This window comes from Chrysemys picta, unplaced genomic scaffold (genome assembly GCF_011386835.1).
Source record: "Chrysemys picta bellii isolate R12L10 unplaced genomic scaffold, ASM1138683v2 scaf777, whole genome shotgun sequence".
In the NCBI taxonomy this organism is placed as follows: Eukaryota; Metazoa; Chordata; order Testudines; family Emydidae; genus Chrysemys; species Chrysemys picta.
This window is the reverse complement of record NW_027053484.1, coordinates 9,408-30,000: the sequence shown is the minus strand read 5'-3', so window position 1 is coordinate 30,000 and position 20,593 is coordinate 9,408. Positions and strand designations below refer to the sequence as shown.

Here is a 20,593-nt window from a genome sequence, read left to right as displayed (position 1 = left end):
ACATCCCAGAAGGTTTATCACATAGGGTCTGACTTCTCTTCAAACCCTTTGCCTACAGCACTCAACCTTTCTTCTTTCACTTACTCCAGACAATCCAGCCTCTGGATGCTTTTCTCCTATTATACATATTAGGTGCCTTCTCCAGATACATCCCACAAACTCTTTGGTGATCTCATGCCCCGTTTGTCGGTGGTATCCTTGATTTGCAGGGATTTCCCACCACTCTGTGCTAGTTTCAGTAGATTCTTGCCCGGCTACTCCCCTGCCTCACACTATCCGTTGGACTCAAGGACGAGACATTTCCACCCAAGGTCTCCCCTGGCGACTGCTCCTCTCTCAGGGCTGGTCTACACTGGGGGGGGGGATCGATCTAAGATATGCAACTTCAGCTATGAGAATAGAGTAGCTGAAGTCGACATATCTTAGATCGATTTACCTCGGGTCCTCACAGCGCGGGATCGACGGCCGCGGCTCCCCCGTCGACTCTGCTTCCGCCTCTCGCTCTGGTGGAGTTCCGGAGTCGACAGACAGCACGTTCGGGGATCGATTTATCGCGTCTAGACGAGACACGATAAATCGATCCTCGATAGATCGATTACTACCCGCCGATCCGGCAGGTAGTGAAGACGTACCCTTAGACCTTCACTGACAAAACAAATGGGTCCAGCTTTGTCGCTTATACACATGGTGTCAAGGCTGAATCCCTACTCTGGCACATCGAGTGCAGAAAGTGGAGGCTGGCAAGGATTTAAAAAATCAATACTTGCCACTCCAGGCTTGTATTACACTCCCAAGGTTGCAGCTTTTCTCTGACCTTGTCTTGGTAAACGCTGCCACCACCCAAATGCAAAAAAAACCCTTGGACCCAGGAAGGAGCACTTGGGAATTCTTCCCTGTGGGGTATCCTCAAGCCCTTTCAAATCCCGCCCCCCCCCCCGCCCCTCCCGGGGAAGAGCTGAGAAAGAAAACAAAGGAAATCTGCTGTTGCCACCAGCTAATTAAACAACATGCACAAACCTCTTAGGACACCAAAAATCCAATTCTGTTCTTAAAAAAGGTAAATTTTGTTAAAAACAAAAAGGAAGAAAGTACATCTGGAACTTAGGCTTTTTGCTAGATCTTAAAAGAAAACAATTACAAAAATTAAGCATCAAGATAGCTCTCTTGAGGTTCAGCTTCAAGGTTACAAGCAAAACAAAAGTATCTGGGGTTAGCACAGAGGAGATCCACAAGCCAAAATAAAGAAATAAACCTGATCGCGTCTAGTTAAACATTCCCTGTCCAATGATTTTTCTCGGTATGGAAGATGAATTTTCATACCTGGTTCCAGCCTTACACAGAATTACTGCTCCGTGTCCCGTCTCCAGAGAACAGACACAGACAAAGAGAAGTTTTTTCCCCATTTTAAAAAGTTTTAACCCTCCCATTGGATCTTTTGGTCAGGTGCCCACTCCTTTTCCTTTAGCTGGGGAACTCTGTTAACCCTTTACAGGTAAAGCAAGCAGAGAACAGCCACCAAGAGGGACTTTATAGCTAACTGGCTGGCTGGGTGTTCATAAAAGGGAGCCCCCCCCTTCATTTATTACACATGGTCACGCTACATCTGGCTACTTGTCCTACAGAAAACAGGCCCTGTGTGGAGTCCTCCACATGGAGTCCCATTGCTGTTCTGCTTGTTCTCCTTGATCCAACCCTTCTCTGAACAAGTAGCTCACACAGTCAGGTCCTACACAATCCAACATTCTGCTGGAAGCCATCAGAACCCTTCTTAGATTGTCAATTCTTGGGAGCTGGGCCTGTGTCTTCCTTTGTTTGCAGACAGAGCCCAGTATATTGTAGGTGCTGCCCGGATACATCATCATCCTCAACTCACCACGATTTCTGATCCTGACTATTCATTCTCTGCAACATTGTTAATTTATCTACCAGGTGTTCCGTGTGGAGGGGTTTTGAATGAAGGTAGAATATTCTACCCGATGATGTTCTCTATCTAAATCCCTTTCACCCTGATATATATTTTTTCTCATTTTGGTTTAGGATTTCATTATGAAAAAAAGTTTCTTAAGACTCTTGTTTGTTCTCAGCAAGAGCATCGACTGGCATAACATGCCTGACTTTTTTATTTACAACTTTGCATCAGACACTGCAGGAGCCATAGTGGTGAGTAAATAATATACACAGGGTCCGTGTTGTTGGTTGGAAAAGATTGATGAACTGTGGAGAATACTTAGCTGCTAAACCCACGCTAGGGTCCATGGAATCTGGAGAGTTGTAAAGAACTTTGTTGTATACACTGAAGCAATTATTTCAGTGTGTAAAATTGAGGTCAGTGCTGATTGACTGGAAATATTAGTGTGAATGGACAGAGAGAGGATGCTAGTTGGTGGGAAGTAGGAGATGAGTGAACAGAGATGGATGAGGAAATGAGTGAGTGAATTTGTGGCTGGGTAGAAACAGATGAGATCCCTTTGGACAACACCACTGGCTGAGCAGCTTCATGATCTGGGAGCTCTTCCATCAGAAAGGAAGATCCTGGGGTTTGGCTGGGCTCCTTGTTACTTTTGGAATATCTGATCTTTTAGCTGGGGATTTATTGGAGACTCCGGAGAAGCCTGTGGCTAATTTTGCCTTTTTTAAGGCCTCCAGAGTTAGCTGTGATGCCAGGGCTTTGTATAACCTCCTCAATGAATGTGTGAGGGAGTAGGACTGATGCTGGGAGCACTTGTGTCTCATTTACTATGTTTGCCCCTTTGGGACTTACAGGAGATGATTAAGAAAGAACCCCGGGACTCTCTCTCCAGCACCATACGGCTCCAGGCCATGGCCATCATTATCGAGCTGAGGTAACGTGACTTCTAATTTAACTGCCCAGCCTTCACACCTGGCTTCTCACTCCATGCTTGGTGGGACCAGAGTTGCCAATAGCAGTCCCTCACTTCGTGCCTTTTTCTCTTTAGATGCTGAGGACTCTTTGGGGAGGAGGTGGGGGACTATTGCATGGCTGACTGATGATTTTCTACCCAGTAACATTGTAATCCTCTTTACTCCACATGTGATTCAAAGCCAAGAGTCTCTGCAGACATTTTGAGATGATTTTCTTTCTGGAGGTGTCAGCTGAGTCATTTCCTTCACTCTCTTCTGTAGCATTTCTGAGCCGGATTTACTATTCGGGTCACCAATCCCTGCCCTCCCGTGCTTTTCCTGTATTCTGTTAATCTTTGCCAGTGTCTTACTCTCCTACATTGTTACTGTTCACATGATCTTGTTCTCTTGTATAGTCCAGATGTCTCTTAGTCTCACGCTCCTTCAGCATAACCCTCAGTTCATGTCCTCACCATCTGATGCCTCCGTTACGCTTCAGCACCTCAAAGTCCAATCCAGGCTTCTTCCTTTTACCAGCAAAAAGCATGTGGTGAAGGCCATGGGCTCCCACCAGAGATGGGTCCTGCTGAGAACATTCCTCAAGAGCGTGTTTTCCCTGCCACTTCTAATGACATTGCAGGTGCAAGGAGTAATCAGGAATATAAGCGGCCAGTACACAAAGGTAACTCAAGAATGGTTTCCTGTTACTTACTTTGGGCCCATATTGGGGATATGTGACTACACTGTCAGCGAAATTTCTCATGGAACACCATTGTGGAGTAGCAGTTGGGGACTTTAGCCCCGGTGACGTGGCCCTGATCATTCGTCCCATGCATACAGCAAGTAGCTGCCACATTCCCAATTATGAAAATGATCCATCCGTTTTCAATTTACTAGGGAACTACTGGGGATCCCAATCTGGGTGGTGAAGCTAGAATGAGGCATGTGGAATGAGGAAAACGTACTTAGTGCTTGCCCCAGAAATGGGGCTGGCTATTGTTTGATCACTGACCGGGTATTTCTGGTGTGTGGCACCTCCCACAGCTAGGTCCTCTTGCATGAAGGAGCTGAATAAAGTTGGGGTCCTGCGGCACTCGATACAGCCACATTTTCAGCCTGAACTTTACTTTAGTCCCTACTTTTGACCTGCAATTATTTGCAGTTACACCTTAGCTCACGTGGGCACCTGAAATACCTGATTTCACACCTAAATCCAGTACTTTGGCATCGAAGTGATCAACTTGACGGGTGAAAAGACCAGTAGGAGCAAAGCTGCGCCTGCAAATTGTGGGTGTAAATATGGTGGCAAATCTTTAACCATCTGACCCGTACTGTCAGAGTTGCTAAAGCTTTCATTGCCTGCGCTTTTTTAATTCTGAAAAGCCATTTATGGCCCTAAAGTTGAGGGGAGAGAAATTACAGACACTGGACCAAATTCACTACCAAAGTCAATAGAATTTAGAACACTTAATTTGCCTCACATCCCGCATGCTCACATATGCTCTCTCTAACCAAATCATTGGAGTGAATAGTATCTAAGACCCAGAGGAGTAAAGGGCAAAGACACAGGGCCGGCGCAACCCATTAGACGGTCGCCTAGGGCGCTACAATTTGGGGGGTGGCGACCACAGCGGTATTTCGGTGGCAGGACCTTCCGCCGCCTCTGTAGGGGGCGGCATTTCGGGGCGGGACCTTCCGCCGCCTAGGGCAGCAGAAAAGCTGGCGGCACTCCTGCAAAGACAAGGTGATATATTTATTAAAGTGATATTTATTTCTAATGTTAAAAAATCTCATTTCAATGTAGGACTTCCTTTTGCTATAACATTTTCCTTACTCTCTGATAAGGGCTTTGCTGCATGTTATCTTCCCAAGGGAGGCATTGATGAATTCATTACATCAGGTTTGGGGAATGATTTGGAAGATCAATTATAAGAAAAGGGTCATTTATACCGCAGATGTCTTTCTGTTCTCAGTTTCCTTTGGTTTATAATGGAAATGAGGCAGGGATATAACGATGCATCTGGCTTTCTGGGTGATTGTCAAGAGCACAGCTTTGAATCACGGCAGGCCAATATCAGTTGAAACATGAGGCTAGTTTTCTCGAGATTCCTGAAGGATTCAATGTCCAGAACAAATCTAAATATGGTTTCTCTTGCGCTCAGGGCACCCACATTATTGAATAAGTGAAGTAGCTAATTTTTTAGCAACTATTGTGTACAAGAAGTATGGGCCAGACCCTTCGCTGGTATGAATCCGTGTAGCTTCACGCCCGCTGATGGAGCTATGTCAATATGCACTCATTGAGGATCTGGCCTTATTTTTATAGACCTTGTCTTAGGACAAGGTCTGAACTATAAATTCTATTGGTTTATGACTTGGAAGCCAGAAAGGACCATTAGATCATCTAACCCAGGGGTGGCCAACCTGAGCCTGAGAAGGAGCCAGAATTTACCAATGGACATTGCTGAAGATCCACAGTAATATGTCAGCAGCCCCTCATCAGCTCCCCCACCCCACTTCCAGCGCCTCCCGCCCTCTGGCATTCCCGCTGATCAGCGCCTCCCCCTCCCTCTCCGCACGTCCCGATCAGCTGTTTCGTGGCATGCAGGAGGCTCTGGAGGGGAGGAGCGATGGCACGGCAGGCTCAGGGGATGAGGCGGGAAGGGGTGGAGTGGGGGCAGAGCCTGTGGCAGAGCCAGGGGTTGAGCAGTAAGCACCAGTAGCGTAGCTAGGGTGGAAGCGGGGCAGCGGCCGCTCCCCCACCGAGCACAAGTGGCGCCTTTTTCATTTTACTCACCTGGGAGCAGGAAAAAAAAAGGCGCCACCTGCTGCGGCGCTTTTACTGACGGGGCGGCGCTCCGGGTCTTGACGGTACTTCGGCGGCGGGACCTTCACTAGCTCCGGGTGTCTTCGGCGGCACTGAAGCTTCATCGTCGAAATGACGCCGAAGACCTGCAGAGCGAGTGAAGGTCCCGCCGCCGAGGTGCCACCGAAGACCCGCAGAGCGAGTGAAGGTCCCGCCGCCGAGGTGCCACCGAAGACCCGCAGAGCGAGTGAAGGTCCCGCCGCCGAGGTGCCACCGAAGACCCGCAGAGCGAGTGAAGGTCCCGCCGCCGAGGTGCCGCCGAAGACCCGGAGCGCCGCCCTGTCAGTAAAAGCGCCGCAGCGGGTGGCGCCTTTTTTTTCCCACTGCCCCTGTTCCCTCCACCTGGCTACGCCCCTGATGAGCACCCCCGGGCACATTGGAACGTTGGCGCCTGTAGCTCCAGTCTCGGAGTCGGTGCCTTTACAAGGAGCCGCATATTAACTTCTGAAGAGCCGCATATGGCTCCAGAGCCACAGGCTGGCCACCCCTGATCTAGCCTGATTTCTTGTATAATACAGGCCAAAGAATTTCACCCTGTGATTCTTGCCTCAAGCCCATAAGATAAATTATTTGTATAATCCACAGCTCTGTGGCGCTGAGCATAACGGTTCCCCCTCCTTTCAGGTTCTCTTCATTGAAACATTGCAGACCCTCAACGAGATGCTCCAGAGTCTGATTTTAGAAAATCCAGTTCCGTCTGAGCTAGAGAGGATCTTGCAGGTAAACAGGATCTGGAGATGCCGGTTGGAGGATGGTAAGGTAGGGAAGAGGAACAGGAAAATCTTGTCAAGAGCTTGTGAGGGAAAGGAGAGTTAAGGAAAGAACGGAGTGCCCCATCTCCACAGGGTTCTCCTATTAGGGCATATGTGACAAGGTTCATGTAGCACGGGGGAGTCTTCTATTTCCATCGGTGAGGTCTGACAATCTCCTCCATTGTTACCCTCAGTTTCTTTCCTGTCTCCAGGTGGCCCTTACATCACAGTGTCCTTTCCAAATGAAGACGTTATTCCCTTTACTGCCCATCATTGCCACTCCTGATGCAATTGGAGGGGTCGCTGCCAGGACTCTAGTCCCCCGTGAGGGCTGGCACCTGGCCTCCACAGAACTCCCAGCTCCAGCTGTCCCACAGTGAGAACCAATGGGTGCAATGGGAACCAAGACTGCCGCTAACTACAGAGCATGAGGGCTGGCCCAAAGTCTGCAATCATGAAAGAATAGAAGTTTTCCTCCAGCTGCTCTTATTTTGCTGAATGAAATGCTGGATTGTGTGGCTTGTCCAGAGAAGACTTGGCCCTTCCCTTCCTTACATAGGACCCAATCCTGCATCCATTAAAGGCTCGATCCAATGCTCATTGAAATCAAATGGGGACCTTTCCGTTGACTTCAATGGGCATTGGATCGGTCCTTAGATCAATGTCAAAACTTTCATTGACTTCAGCGGGTGTGTGACTGGGCCCTCAGAGAGAAATGCACTTTGCTTTCGTTCAAAGAGAAGAATTCCATGTGTATTTTGAGTCTGCACAAAGCAGACGCAGCCTGTATCTGTAAGAGTGAGATGATTCAGCCAGAATAAAGATATCCTTTGGGGATCACTTGTATACACCCTTTCCCCCTGTTATTTTTAACCTCTCTTGTTTTTCCTGCAGCTCATGGACTCCTGGATGCAGTCCAGGGAAGCTTGCTGGCGGGAGAGGGCTGTATGGAGCAGCATACTGCTCCTAAACTTCGTGGCCACAGAAGTCAAACTGGATGTGAGTAACTCTTGACTTCTAGTGACCTGATTGCAAACTAGACCTACAGGGCACTCTCCCATGCCAGAGAAACTTCCTGCTTAGAAGTATGTTGAGGGGCCCCACCGTGCAATGCTCCCTAATAGGCGGAGGAAAAACCGATCTCGTTGCTCGTCCATCATCCTGACTGAGATGGGTTGGCGTCTGATACACTTGGAAAATAAATCCAGTGCCCTGGAGGAATAGGCCACCTCTTTCCAATGCAGGAAAGGCAGCTAACAAGGGGCACAGGAAAAACGGGTTTTTCTATGGTTGGATCTAATGAATTTCAGAGAAAAGAGATTTCAAAATCCTAGAGACTGAAGACATTTCATCCCCAGCTGGTTCCCTGTTTGCCTCCATTCCTCATCCTAGTACCATGGGATACTTTCCTCTTGTGGAGCTGCAGGAAGAGGCCTCTCCATTCCAGCCCACCTCAGCCGTTACAGATCATTATGATCCTGATCTTGCTCCCACTGACGTCTGTGGCAAAACTCCAGTGGACGTCTGTGGTGCGGGATCGAGCCCTATATTCTTCTTCTGGCTCCCAAGCCTCTTCTGAAGAGGGAGAGCTGAGGATCACGCCCCATTATAGAAAGGGACTGTGTGGATATAGACTCCTTGCCTAGGAGACACAGCCCACTTTACCTGCAGTGGTAATGGATTCCTCCTCTCCTCTTTTGTACAATTAGGAAGCGTCTCCATTCACCAGGCTCGGACACCTGGTTGCAGTGCTGGGGATCCGCTGTGGGGATCCCGTCAAGGCGATCAGCTCAAAGGCAGCAGGGGCTGTTCATTACCTCGTCTCTATTGCGTGGCGCCAAAAGAGTAAGAGAAGCACTGATGAGCATCTGAATCCCCCTCCTGGGAGCTAAATGCTAGAGACTTTCCTCAGGCAAAGCTCCCGTTCAGGATAGTGCCTGAGGAAGAAGTAGAGCCTCTGGCTCGGTATTTGTTCCTTTGAACAGAGTGCTGGTTTTTTTGTGGATCTAGAAACAAGCGTCTGATAGTCATCCCGTAATTCTAGCCCTGACTTTCAAAGAGAGGAAAGGGGAGGGGGGGAATACAGAGAAAGGCAACACACGTTATCGCAAACTGAGACTGGTAGAGCTCATTCCGTCAGTGGGAATGGGAAGGGTCAGTGGGACATGATGATAGGGGATTCAACGCCATCAGACCAATTAGTTCAGTTCGAGATGCCTGTACCCCGAACGCCCCAGAACTTTGATGGCTGTTGGAAATCTGGATCCAAATCTGGGGCTCGATTCATGACTGTGTTAATCCACTTCTATGCCACTGAAGTGTTTTGGCTAGATTCCAGTCACCATTTGATAGAGCCACTTTACTCTGGGGGTCAAGGCCCTGATCCAGCACAACATTTACGCACATCTGTAACTTTCATCAGGCGAGTAGTCCCACGGAAGTCCCTGGGATTATTCATCTGCTTAGAATAATGTACGTGCTTAAATGCTTTCCTGGATCAGAGCCAAACAAAGGGCTTTGTTCAGTAAAGAGGGATGAGAGCAGAAGTCAGGAAGCAGAATGGAAAGTTAAGAGTGTTATTAACATGTATTTCAGTTGCACAGTTGGACAGAAAGAATGTGGAATGGACTGAACAGAGGAACAAGGAATTTCTGGCTGCTTGGAGCCCCACTGTGGTTTACAACAGCCCCTCCAGGATCGCAGAGGTAATCACATCCTGGCACTAATGACCATTCTACATTGGTGTCAGTACAATACGGTATCGCACAGCTCCAAACTACTTCCTGTCCCTGGATCGCATATCTCTATTGTGTATGGCTTACCCAAGAATTACAGCTCCTGCCCTTACTCATGGCTAGAAATGACATGCTCAGAAAGAAACAAGATGGGTGAGGTCCAATTTTTTTATTGGATCAACTTCTGTGGGTGAAAGAGACAAACTTTTGAGCCATACAGAGCTCTTCTTCAGACAGAGACAGAAGAGCTCTGTGTAGCTCAAAAGCTGGTCTCTCTCACTACCAGAAGTTGGTTCAATAAAAGATATAACCTCACCCACCTTGTGTCTCTAATATCCTGGGACCGACACGGCTACAACAGTGAAGACAACAAATGCTCATAGAGTGATCTACTCTGCAGCAAGTGGTTCTCAACCTTTCCAGACTATTGTACCTGATTTCAGTCCCAGGGGGCGGGGTTCGGGCTTCAGCTTGAGCCCCGGGAGTTGGTAAGGTGGCCGGGTGCCCGGTTTTCGACCAGTAAATCTGGTTGAAAAGGGGATCTGATAGTGTCCGATCAGATCTACTGACTGGACACCCAAAGTCCAGTTACTGCGGGTGAGGGAGGTGGGGAGGTGCCAGGTCATCACCCGCACCAGCCCCTACTCAACCGGGGCTGCCACCTACCCACATCATGCGGCTGCAGCTCCCAGCAGGCAAATTGCTCCTGACCTGGGCGGGGAAGAGGGGAAGAGCAGTGAGCAACAGTGGAAGGGGAGAAGAGGACCAAATGGGGGGCAGGGCCTCGCGGGGAAGAGGCAGGGCAGAAGAGGTCCAGCACTCCTGCATGAGTATCCGGTTTTTAAATATTACAAAGTTGGCAAACCTAGGCAGTGGGCTTGGCTTGGGCTTCAGCTTCTGCATGTATCTTAGATTTGCAGGGGCCCTGCTTGCCACCCCCAATGGCGACCCTAAACTTGTGACCCCCCTAAACCCATCCCATGACCCCCCTGGGGGTTGCCACCCCCAGATTGAGAAACACTGATATAGTAGATAGTATAAACAAGTCATTGTCTGTATGAAATGTTAGTTTGGACTGACTTTGCTAGTGCTTTTTATGTAGTCTGTTGTAAAACTAAGCAAATATCTAGATGAGTTGATGTACCCCCTGTATCCCCAGGGACGGCAAGTTATGTGGGCCCATGGTGCCCGGGCTTGAGAAAATTCAGGGCCCAGGGGACCCGGCTCCACCAATGTTCGGGGCCGGGTCTCTCTCCCAGCCCCGCCTGCCGCCCCCACGCACCTCTCCCGGCCCCGGCTGCCACCCCCGCGCGCCTCCCCCAAGCGCCGCTGCCTTCCCTGGGCAGCGGGCAGCTGCCCCCTGCAGCTCCGCACTGTGCTCCCTCGCCAGCCGCTGCCGCAGCCGGCTACAAGGAAGCGGCGCCGGGGGCAGGCTGAGGCGGCTGCTACGCCTGCGGAGGGAGGAGGGAGGAGCGCATGGCAGCCCTCCCCCCCGCCCCCCGGCAGGAGACTCCGAGTCGACTCGGGGGAGGGGAGGGGGAGGCTTATCCTGGCCGGACCTCCTGAGCAGCAGCCTGGGGGGGCTTGGATCAGTGTCATGTTGGGGGTCGGTGAGGAGGCCCCCCCCTTACTCTCCCCCAGAGCTCGCTGCCGCCAGCAGGGAGAGGGCTGGGGGAGTCCTCCTCTCTGGCCCCCTGCCCCAGCCCAGGGTCAGCCTGCCTGCTGCACCCCAAACTCCTCATCCTTGGACCAGCCGCACGCCCCCTCCCACACCCAGACCCTCTATCCCAGCCCAGAGCCTGCACCCAGCACCCAAACTCCATCTCAGAGCCTGCACCCCTCCTGCACCCAAACTTCCTCCCAGAGCCTGCACCCCAAACCCCCTCCCGCACCCAAACTCCCTCCCAGAGCCCGCACTCAAACTTCCTCCCAGAGCCTGCACCCCAAACCCCTCCCACACCCAGACTCCCTCCCAGAGCCCGCAGCCCCTGCTGCACCCCAGCCCCCTGCCTCAACCCAGAGCCTGCACCCAGCACCCAAACTCCATCTCAGAGCCTGCACCCCTCCTGCACCCAAACTTCCCCCCAGAGCCTGCACCCCAAACCCCCTCCCGCACCCAGACTCCCTCCCAGAGCCCGCACTCAAACTTCCTCCCAGAGCCTGCACCCCAAATCCCCTCCCGCACCCAGACTCCCTCCCAGAGCCTGCACTCAAACTTCCTCCCAGAGCCTGCACCCCAAACCCCCTCCCGCACCCAGACTCCCTCCCAGAGCCTGTGCTCAAACTTCCTCCCAGAGCCCGCACCCCAAACCCCCTCCCGCACCCAGACTCCCTCCCAGAGCCTTAGGCAGGTGTAGGGGGAGGCGGGACTTGGACACATTCTGAGCAATGCCAAAAATTATACAAACCTGCCACCCCTGTGTGTACCCCCAGGGGTATGCGTATCCCTGATTGAGAACCACTGCTCTAGCAGATGGGTTCCCAATCTGGGGGGCACAGCCACCCTGCCCTTTCCTTATTGCCAAATGGGACATGGTCTTGGCTAGTTTGGAAGGGGACTCTGGGAGGGTCCTAGTATAGGAAAGGGAGTGTCCATATGGGGAAGGTTGAATGCCTGCTGCTCTAGTACTTTGGGTTGTTAGAAGCTGTCACAACGAGGTCTATACTATATAGGCTTGATCCAAAACCTATTGAAGCCAATGGAAGTCTTTCCATTGATTTCAATGGTCTTTGGGTCAGGCTGCAAGCCAGGAAGTATGGTGATGGTGTCGTAATCAGGATTTGGGTGCTGTATTTCTGCTGGGATGTGTTGTAGGAGGGTATCACATAGTCACAGTCAAAGACCGAGTACTGTAACAGTCATTACTAATATTACTACATGGATCCCGCAACTGCTGATCTTTTAATGGTGACCCTTGCACCTCGGATGCCTGAGAAGTAGGTGTCTGACACCACTAAATGCACATCCTGACGTGCACGGCAGCACTCCTAGGTTGGCCACTGTAATGGTTTAACTAGTCCTCTTGCCTCACTGTGAGTGATATGGTTTCGCAGCAGAAGCCTCATCAGCCACTGGGGCCCTGTAATAGAAAGGAGTAAAACAGAGCCCCTGAGAAGCTGGAGAGGACCTGCAACCCCCAGACAGGGCTTTCTCTGGGCTCCAGTAGTTATCAGCCCCCCGTGGAATCAGGACGCGGCCTTTTGTAAATTACACTTTTCCCTGTATGCTTCAGCTCTTTGGAGTCTATTTCAACCCAAGAGAGAGGACAGATTTCATTCTGACTGTTATGGATGGCCTGACGAATCACTGCAACAATAACTGCCAGCCAACTGCAGAGGGATTGCTGTCTGCCATGGTGAACAGCGGTGGGACTAAGGTGGAGAAGGTATGGGGCGCTGCTGCTGAGATGGACGGAAACTAGAATTCCCACTGCTGGGAACAGTCATAAGTTCAGAGAGTTTAAGGCCAGAAGGAACCATCAGATCTTCTAGTCTGATTCCTGTATATTGGAAAACATAATCCCAACTATACATACAAACGGAGGGGGTCTAAATCAGCTGTTACCACTCAAGGGTGGAGTCATCATGGACAATTCTCTGAAAACATCCACTCAGTGTGCAATGGCAGTCAAAAAGGCTACCAGAATGTTAGGAAGCATTAGGAAAGGGATAGATAATAAGACAGAAAATATCATATTGCCTCTGTATAAATCCATGGGATGCCCACACCTATAAATTCATGAATGGTGTGGAGAAAGTAAATAGGGAAGTTTTATTTATCCTTTCACACACAGACACACACACACACACACACACACACACACACACAAACCTGGGTTAATACAAACCTAAGGAAATATTTCTTCACACAACACAACTCGTAACTCATTGCCAGGAGATGTCGTGAAGGCCAAAAGTATAACCAGGTTCAAAAAAGAATTAGAGAAGTTCCTGGAGGACAGGTCCATCAATGGCTATTAGCCAAGGTGGTCAGGGGTGCAACACTGTGCACAGGGTGTCCCTACGCCTTCTGATTGAAACTGGGAGTGGGTGACAGGGGATGGATCACTCGATAAATTGCCCTGTTCTGTTCATTTCTTCTGAAGCATCTGGCACCAGCAGAAGACAGGATACTGGGCTAGATGGACAATTGGTCTGACCCAGTATGGCCATTCTTATGTTACCCCTGTATTGTGCCTAGATAGGACTCATCTCCTTTGAGCCATTGATATGTGGTCTTTGCGACAATGCACCTTGTAAGGCTCTGAAATGAGCCCTGCCAATAATATAGGAAATTGTGACTTTTAGGCAAAACCTAGAGGCTAACTCTGATTCTCCAGGGATGCTGAGGTTCCCTCTTGCCCCAGCTGCAGGATGGGATGAGAGTCTTGTCCCGTCTCATCTGGTTCCCTCTCTCTCAGGCAGCAGACCTTGTGGCTGGGGTTTGCAGCCGGTTGGATTCAGTCCAGCAGCCCAGCTCCAGGACCCTGATGAAGAAGTTAGTGGCCCTGCTGGCTGGCGAGGCGGAGCATCTGGACACAGTGATCTCATGCCTTCTGGACTACTCCTTCCCTACAGACAGGTACGAAATGCCTCCACTCTTCAGGCCTCGCGTGATCCTTTGAGGCCCTATATGAGAACCTCACCACTGAGCACATTGTTTGGTCTTACTAAGGCAAAGTATAAAGCACTGACTGTTGAGGACTGAATCTCCCCCCTCTACATGGGACAAATTACCTGCCCTCTCCTCCTGATGGCTCTTCTCTTTTCAGCCACAAACCACAGCGAGCGAAATCCGCCTGTCAGAGATTCCTCTCCCCCATTCCCTGAATGTGTCTCCCCATGTGCAAGGCAGGAGCTCTCATTCCCAGTCCCCCTCTCCCGGCCCCTGGGACTTGTTAGAGATCTGCCTATGGGAGAGGTTCTCAAAAGCACAGTCCCCCACACCTACGGTCAGTGCTCATGGGTCCTGGAGCAGGGGGTGGATTTAAGTCTGTGTTCTTGAGTTCACTATCCCTTTGCTACTCCGGCTGGCAAGCGCAGAGCTCATTCCGCCGTTCTCCTTCATCTGAACGTACAGATAGTGAGCCTAGGTGGAACGTTTGCTGTCTGAAGCACATTTGTGTTTGGGCAGGAAAAGTTGAGCAACAGTGATTACGCAAAGCGTGGTTTTATGATGGATGATCCCAAGCGGTGAGTTCCAAAAACAATCCATATCAGCAGGGCCGGCTCCAGGCACCAGCAAAACAAGCAGGTGCTTGGGGCGGCACATTTCTAGGGGCGGCATTCTGGAACCGGCCATCATAGGTGCTGACTCCGGGGCATGGGGAAAAAGTGCCCCCGCCACCCCAGCTCGCCACCCCAGCTCGCCTCCGATCCGCCTCCACCTGCTTCCCTGAGCGCACCGCCGCCGCTCCGCTTCTCCCCCCTCCCTCCCAGGCTTGCTGGGCACAAAACAGCTGTTTCGCGCAGGGAGGAGAAGCCGAGCAGCAGGGCGCTCGGGGGAGGCGGCGGTAGTGGAGTGGAGGTGAGCTGGAGTGGGGAGCGGTTCCTCTACCCCCCTTTACTTCCTGCGCCCCCCCCCACCCTAGCTCACCTCCGCTCCGTCTGCTCCCCTGAACGCGCCGCTGCTCCGCTTCTCCCCCCTCCTTCGCCTGAGAGGGAGGGGGGAGAAGCAGAGCGGCAGCGCACCCGGGGGAGCAGGCGGAGCGGAGGTGAGCTAGGGTGGGAGGTCGTGGGGGCCCCCAGGAAGCAATGGGGGGGGAAATGTGGCACGCCCGGGGGAGGAGGTGGGGCTGGGGATTTGGGGAAGGGGTTTGGAAGGGGTGGAGTTGGGGCGGGGCTGGGGGAGGGGGGCATGAAAAAAAAAGTGGGGGCGGCCAAAATTTTTTTTGCTTGAGGCGGCAAAAATCCTAGAGCCAGCCCTGCATATCAGAGGACTCCACTGAAACCCTCCCTCACACAGTTGTTGGCTGAGCGCTGCAGAGATCTGAGCCACGCTGCTGCATGCCCGCTCCCTTTTTTTTTTAAAGGGAATTTAATGCTGGTGAAAGGTGCCCCATTGACACCCTTGGATAATGAAAAGCTCAGCTGCAGCCCAGGAAGTGACGATGAAGCTTCCTCCACACTGCCCCTAACAACACTCTGAGCTCATAGCTGGAGGGGCTGCCGACTAGGCAAGAAAGGTTCATTCAGCCTCCATGTCCCGTTCAATCCCTGAACCTACCAACAAGGGCCAAGTATGGTGGTTGACTCTGTAATGTGGACAGCGCGCACTGGGCACTGGTCCGAGACCCTTAGTTCATTTCGTATAGGACATCTGCTGCCAGAGAAGCTGTATTAGCCATTAGCCATCAGCCAGTAACAGGTCGTGACCAATTGAGGCCAGATTCACACTGGCAGCCTTGAGCTGAAATGCTCCATATCCTGTGCCAGTGATTCTCAATCTGAGGTCCATGGAGTCCTTGTTCATGCTCCACATTGAATTGCACAAGCTCTGGGGACTGGACTGCTGGGCAGGGCGTTGGCTCCACAGGAGGATTTCTCTTACAAAGAGATTACATTGGTGAAGAGGTTTAATAGCTTTTCTCCTAAGCCATCCAGTCCCTCATGTTGCCGTATTTCTGAATTTCTAGCAATGCGGCCGAGCTATGGCAGTTCCTATCTGCTGACCCGGCCCTCGGAGGACAGGTGATGGAGAACCTGGTTGTGAAGCTGCAGAGTCACCACAGCTCTGAGCACCAAGCCTCTCACACATCTGCTGCCGTAAGTCACTGTTCGAACATCCATAGCCCCATACAGTTAAATCTATCCTATGTCTCTGTCACAAGGCACACTCACCGCCAACGCGCCTCCTCATGCCAGGACATGATGTTGCAGGGCTTATTCCACACTGGTGCCCCCTTGTCCAGCCTCCTGGTTCTGCAACACTCCGCAGGTTCCATGGTCTGGCCCTCTGGCCACGTCACCTCTTCCAGGGTTAACAGAAAAGTCCAATATGGGAAAACCCAACATGTAGTGGCCTCTGTGCCAGGCCCTCAGCCCCCATCTGAGCCTCATCATTCTTGGTCTCTTAGTCCTGAGGTCAGTACTTTGCCTCTTGCTGGGGAACCCAGACCTGACCTCTGCTCTGGGTTCCAGCCCACGGACCCCATGATAGGCTGCTAAGGACTGTTCCTTCAATCCCTCACCACTTCCCTGAGCTGCTCCTCCCTTTTTCCTGCTTGTTAGCAACTCCCATGGGTCTGCAGCTTCTGCTTTTCCTGCCCAGGATTTGTGACTCCTTGTGACTTCTTCCCACCCAACTTCTGAGGAGCTTCCTCAAAGCTGTTCCCAGCCTCCCTGGCAGCAGCTGGGCTGTGTTTCAAACAGTCCTTCTGGTTTCCCTCCATAAGATAGGAGACCCTGCCCCCTAGCCTTCCTCCTGGAGGTGGCATTTACTTCAGGCAGTCCCTCCACCTCTCCTGCAGGCAGGACTCCCCCAGTCTCCTCCTTTATGCTGGGTTGTAAGTTAGCCAACTGTGGGGCCTTAGCCAGATTCTCCTGGTGGCCCTTTTTCCCCAGTCAGTCCTCAGGCTCAGAGGGTTCAGGCATAGGTGCTGGAACTGGGGGAACGGGGGTGCTGTAGCACCCCCTGGCTTGAAGCAGTTTCCATCATATACAGGGTTTACAGTTTGGTTCAATGGCTCTCAGCACCCCCACTACACAACGTGTGCCAGCACCCCTGGGTTCAGCCTTCTCCTGCTGGTGTTTTCTCTGCTAGGAGGGAGGAGGCTGATCCCCTTCCTAAAGCTCATCCCAATTCACTGGGAGAGAGGGGAGTCCTGGCCCTCCCATTTTGCAAGGCTCCTGGTCCCAGGTCCTTACAGAAACATAACAGGAGTTCCTCCTGAACACGACTTATTCCTTGGACCACTTCTTCCCTACCAGTATTTCCCAGCTCCTTACGTATATCAGACATCTCAAAATCTGACAGGGCCACGCCACGTGACAAGGGTGGGCTGAGCCCTAGCACCGCTACCTTTACAGGGACAGACTATCCCCTCCGTTTTGGGGCTACTCCATAATGTCCTGACAAACCCTTGGGGGAGGGTTCCATTCATCGCATCCATGTTGGAGCTCTGAGAAACCCCTGTGACACTGCCTGCCCTTGTGCCAGCTCAGGATAGGGTTGCAGGCTAATTCACTCAGATGCTAACAGAAATCAAAGAAGTCAAAAGCTATTGTAGTGTAATCAGGCAGTTCACCTGTGTGTTTGTTTAGTTCAAAGGAAAAGTTAAAGGAAACACTTATCTTTATAACCTGTTGATTGCTATTGTATTGTGTATATCCCTGTAATTAGTTAAACCTAGATCAAAAGCGTGCGTTGGTGTTAAAAGATGAGAATGAACTTGATGTGTAAAGTTTATGAAAACTAATGAAGGATTCTTGTTTGCTATTACATTACATTGGCATCGTGTATATCCCTGTAATTAAATTACCCATCAAACACAATTGGAGCCTTGGAAATGTAAATGAGGAAGACTGCTAACTTCAAAGCAAGGGCTACTGTGTTTGACAACGGGAATTCACAGACTAAGTCTGAATTTCCTACTCATCAGAACCCACTTGGGTAAAGACACTGTTCAGATTGGTTTCTGGAAAAGCTATAAAATAGATGTCAAGGAATGATCCTGTATCTCTGACTGTTTGGACTCTTACAGGGAAGATGCCAAATGCAAAATGGAGATCCCCAGAAACATCTGGGTTCCTGAAAAGACTTTTAGGAAACCAAGAGATTACTACATCTCCGCTATCATTTGGGATTTACAAATTTTGACTCACCTGTTAATGTATTTTACCTGCTTTAACCTCTCAATAACTCTCATTTATTTTTCCTAGCTAATAAATCTTTAGTTAGTTTACTAGAGAATTGGCTGCCAGTGTTGTTTTTGGTGTGAGATCCAGAGTACCAATTGACCTAGGGTAAGTGACTGACCCTTTGGGGTTGGGAGTAACCTGATGTGGTGTGATTTTTGGTTTTAATAACCTTTAATCACAAAGTTCAGTTTGTCTGGGTGGCAAGATAGGCTGGAATGTCTAAGGGGACTGTCTGTGGTAAGACTGTCCTTGGTAAAACTGGTACTGTAATCCAGGAATGCACAATTGTTACTGGCTTTGTGAAATCCAATTATAGAATATACTACTAGTTTGGGGTGCCTGCCCTGTTTTATGACAGTATGATCTAAGATTGGCATTCACAGTTGTGAACCACTCCAGAGAGCGTGACAGTTGGCGTAGTCAGCACAGGAGTCACATGCCACAGGTCAATTGGGCTTAAAGATCATAACCCAACACTATTTAAAGTTTAAATTTGATATGGAGAGTTTTAAGGGTTAAAGATGAGTTACAATGGGTGAATCACAATCCTATGAGAGTCTTGACTCAAAAGAACTTGAAAAAGTATGTAAAGAAAGGGGGCTATCTGTTAAGAAGAAAGCCGCAGAACACGAACTGAGAGATTTGCTCATGGACTTTGACCAAAAAGCAGGGTCTCAGCCCCCCTAGACCCCAGATGCAGAAGAAAAGGCCCCATTGAGGCACTTGGAAGCCAAGAAACAATGCAAGCATGAAAGAATGACGGTGGAAGTCCAAATGAGGGAGAAGAAAGATGCCGAGGAAGCTGATGAAAGAGCCACTCTTCTCTTCATTAATTTATTCTCTCCCATTCTTAGTCCCATGAGGCATTACCCCCACCCCAAGCATGCTGTCTCTGCAGCCCCTGCAGGTCAGGAAGCTCTGCGAGATCCGAAATCAAAGCTAGGTCCCCTGTGTGGCAATGCAGCCTAGTGTCATCAGACTCCACAAGGCAAAGCCTTCAACCTGCCAGTGCCCAGCTTCCCCCGCCCTGCTGCTCAGGGCAGTTTAACTCGGTTTGTTTCTCCATGAATCAGGGGAGTTTCATAGCACAGAAGCAGGAAGTCCTGAGAACTGACGCAGGAGGGAGTAGGATTTCCAAGTAAGCTTGTGTCTGTCTTGTTCCCTCTTCAGGCTACATGCGCCCTCTATGAGATGATCTCGGTGAGCAAGTCCAGAGATGCCACAACCCGCCTCTATCCTCAGCTGCTAATGGCGCTTCTTGTTGAAATCCATTTCAGCCTGGGACAGAGCATACCAGGGGATAAAGTCTCTGGAAGGGAAAGCAGCCGGCAGAGCCTCCACACCAGGTACTGCGCCTACTGGAAAGTCAACGGTCTAATTACATGGACAGTCATAGAGAAGTCATAGTTCTCTTCTCCAGCTCTCATGTGGCCCCTGCAGGTTTTCCATAACTCTCTAATTCTGAGGGAGTTAGCAGGCAGGGCTTAGGTTGCAAGGGTGTCTCTCAGTGGTAAATGACATACCGACCAATGCACTGCAGAGGAAGTAGAAAGACTATCCCAGCAGCTATGGGGAGAAATTAGTGGGAGCCAATTTGCCAGTGTGTCAAAGGAATGTGGGTCCGACACTAAAGGGCGGAACTTCTCCTGTTCTGTGACATTGACATGCCCTAGTGCTGATGTGCAATTGTCTGTAGGATTTGCTCAGAACTCTTTCTCTTTCTTCATATTATTAAATTGTATTACTATAGTGCCTAGGAACCCCAGTCACGAACCTGTGCCTTCCTAAGCTCTATTTAAACCATTGGTGTGTCTTTCCACACACAAGTGAATCCGTCACTCCCTGACAGACCTACCATGAGGGGGCTCCTGGCACTCAGTCACGCTGGTGTGTTGTTTGAATCTAGCTCTGCAGTGGAGGCTATAAAGATGCTGCTTCTCTGTGTTGGCTGCCGTTCCGAGCTGACTATTATGGAGAAGGAGCAAGGCTGGATCCTCCTACAAAGCCCCCAAGATCACCTCCATGGGGTGAGCCTGCTGGCCAGGTAATACACAAGCATTTTCCATGCAGTCAGTCCTGCTAGTGGGGGCAATTCCAAAATGAAACATTCCTCACTTCGGGCTGCCATGTGGTCCCAAGCTGACCCCTCACCCCCTTGTTGCAGAACGTGCTTCTTCCCTTACTATCAAAGGTATTTCTGCTTTGTGTCACAGAGCCATGGTGCACTATGCTTGCCCTGAGACCACAAGGATGCTGCTGGACCTAGTGATCCCGCTCCTCGACAGAGGTGATAAGAAACACAGGCTGACCATGATGGCCTTCTTTGTAGAAGTAAGTTTCATTAGCTGATGAGAGCAATTGGGTCTTGTGTCCTAGATTAGTGAGCAACTCCTTAAATCAAGCCTTTGAGACTCATTATTGCGCTACATAAACGATGAGCTTTATTGGTCATGTCCACATTGCCAGGTGTCCATGCAGCACTGACTAGCTCCCCCAGTCCTGTCCCAGCACGCTCAGTG

The 20,593-nt window shown here is 50.5% G+C and overlaps 1 protein-coding gene across 1 annotated transcript; it reads left to right on the top strand.

Annotated features, from left to right (window-relative positions):
- The first annotated feature begins 1,894 nt into the window (after positions 1-1,894).
- LOC135979336 (maestro heat-like repeat-containing protein family member 7) lies at positions 1,895-19,631 on the top strand. The gene is made up of 11 exons (XM_065579747.1): positions 1,895-2,160; positions 2,764-2,843; positions 3,400-3,544; positions 6,353-6,448; positions 7,375-7,479; positions 8,190-8,325; positions 9,076-9,185; positions 12,449-12,601; positions 13,637-13,797; positions 15,851-15,980; positions 19,245-19,631. Exons 1-11 carry the CDS (start codon positions 2,047-2,049, stop codon positions 19,479-19,481), a joined length of 1,467 nt encoding a protein of 488 aa, XP_065435819.1. The 5' UTR covers positions 1,895-2,046; the 3' UTR covers positions 19,482-19,631.
- The last annotated feature ends 962 nt before the right edge of the window (positions 19,632-20,593 follow it).

Excerpts from the sequence above, each read along its gene's own strand:
- LOC135979336 (XM_065579747.1), top strand. The coding sequence starts at position 2,047 with ATGAAAAAAAGTTTCTTAAGACTCTTGTTTGTTCTCAGCAAGAGCATC. Across the intron at positions 2,161-2,763 it reads ACACTGCAGGAGCCATAGTG|GAGATGATTAAGAAAGAACC; the intron begins GTGAGTAAATAA and ends TGGGACTTACAG. Across the intron at positions 7,480-8,189 it reads CCACAGAAGTCAAACTGGAT|GAAGCGTCTCCATTCACCAG; the intron begins GTGAGTAACTCT and ends TTGTACAATTAG.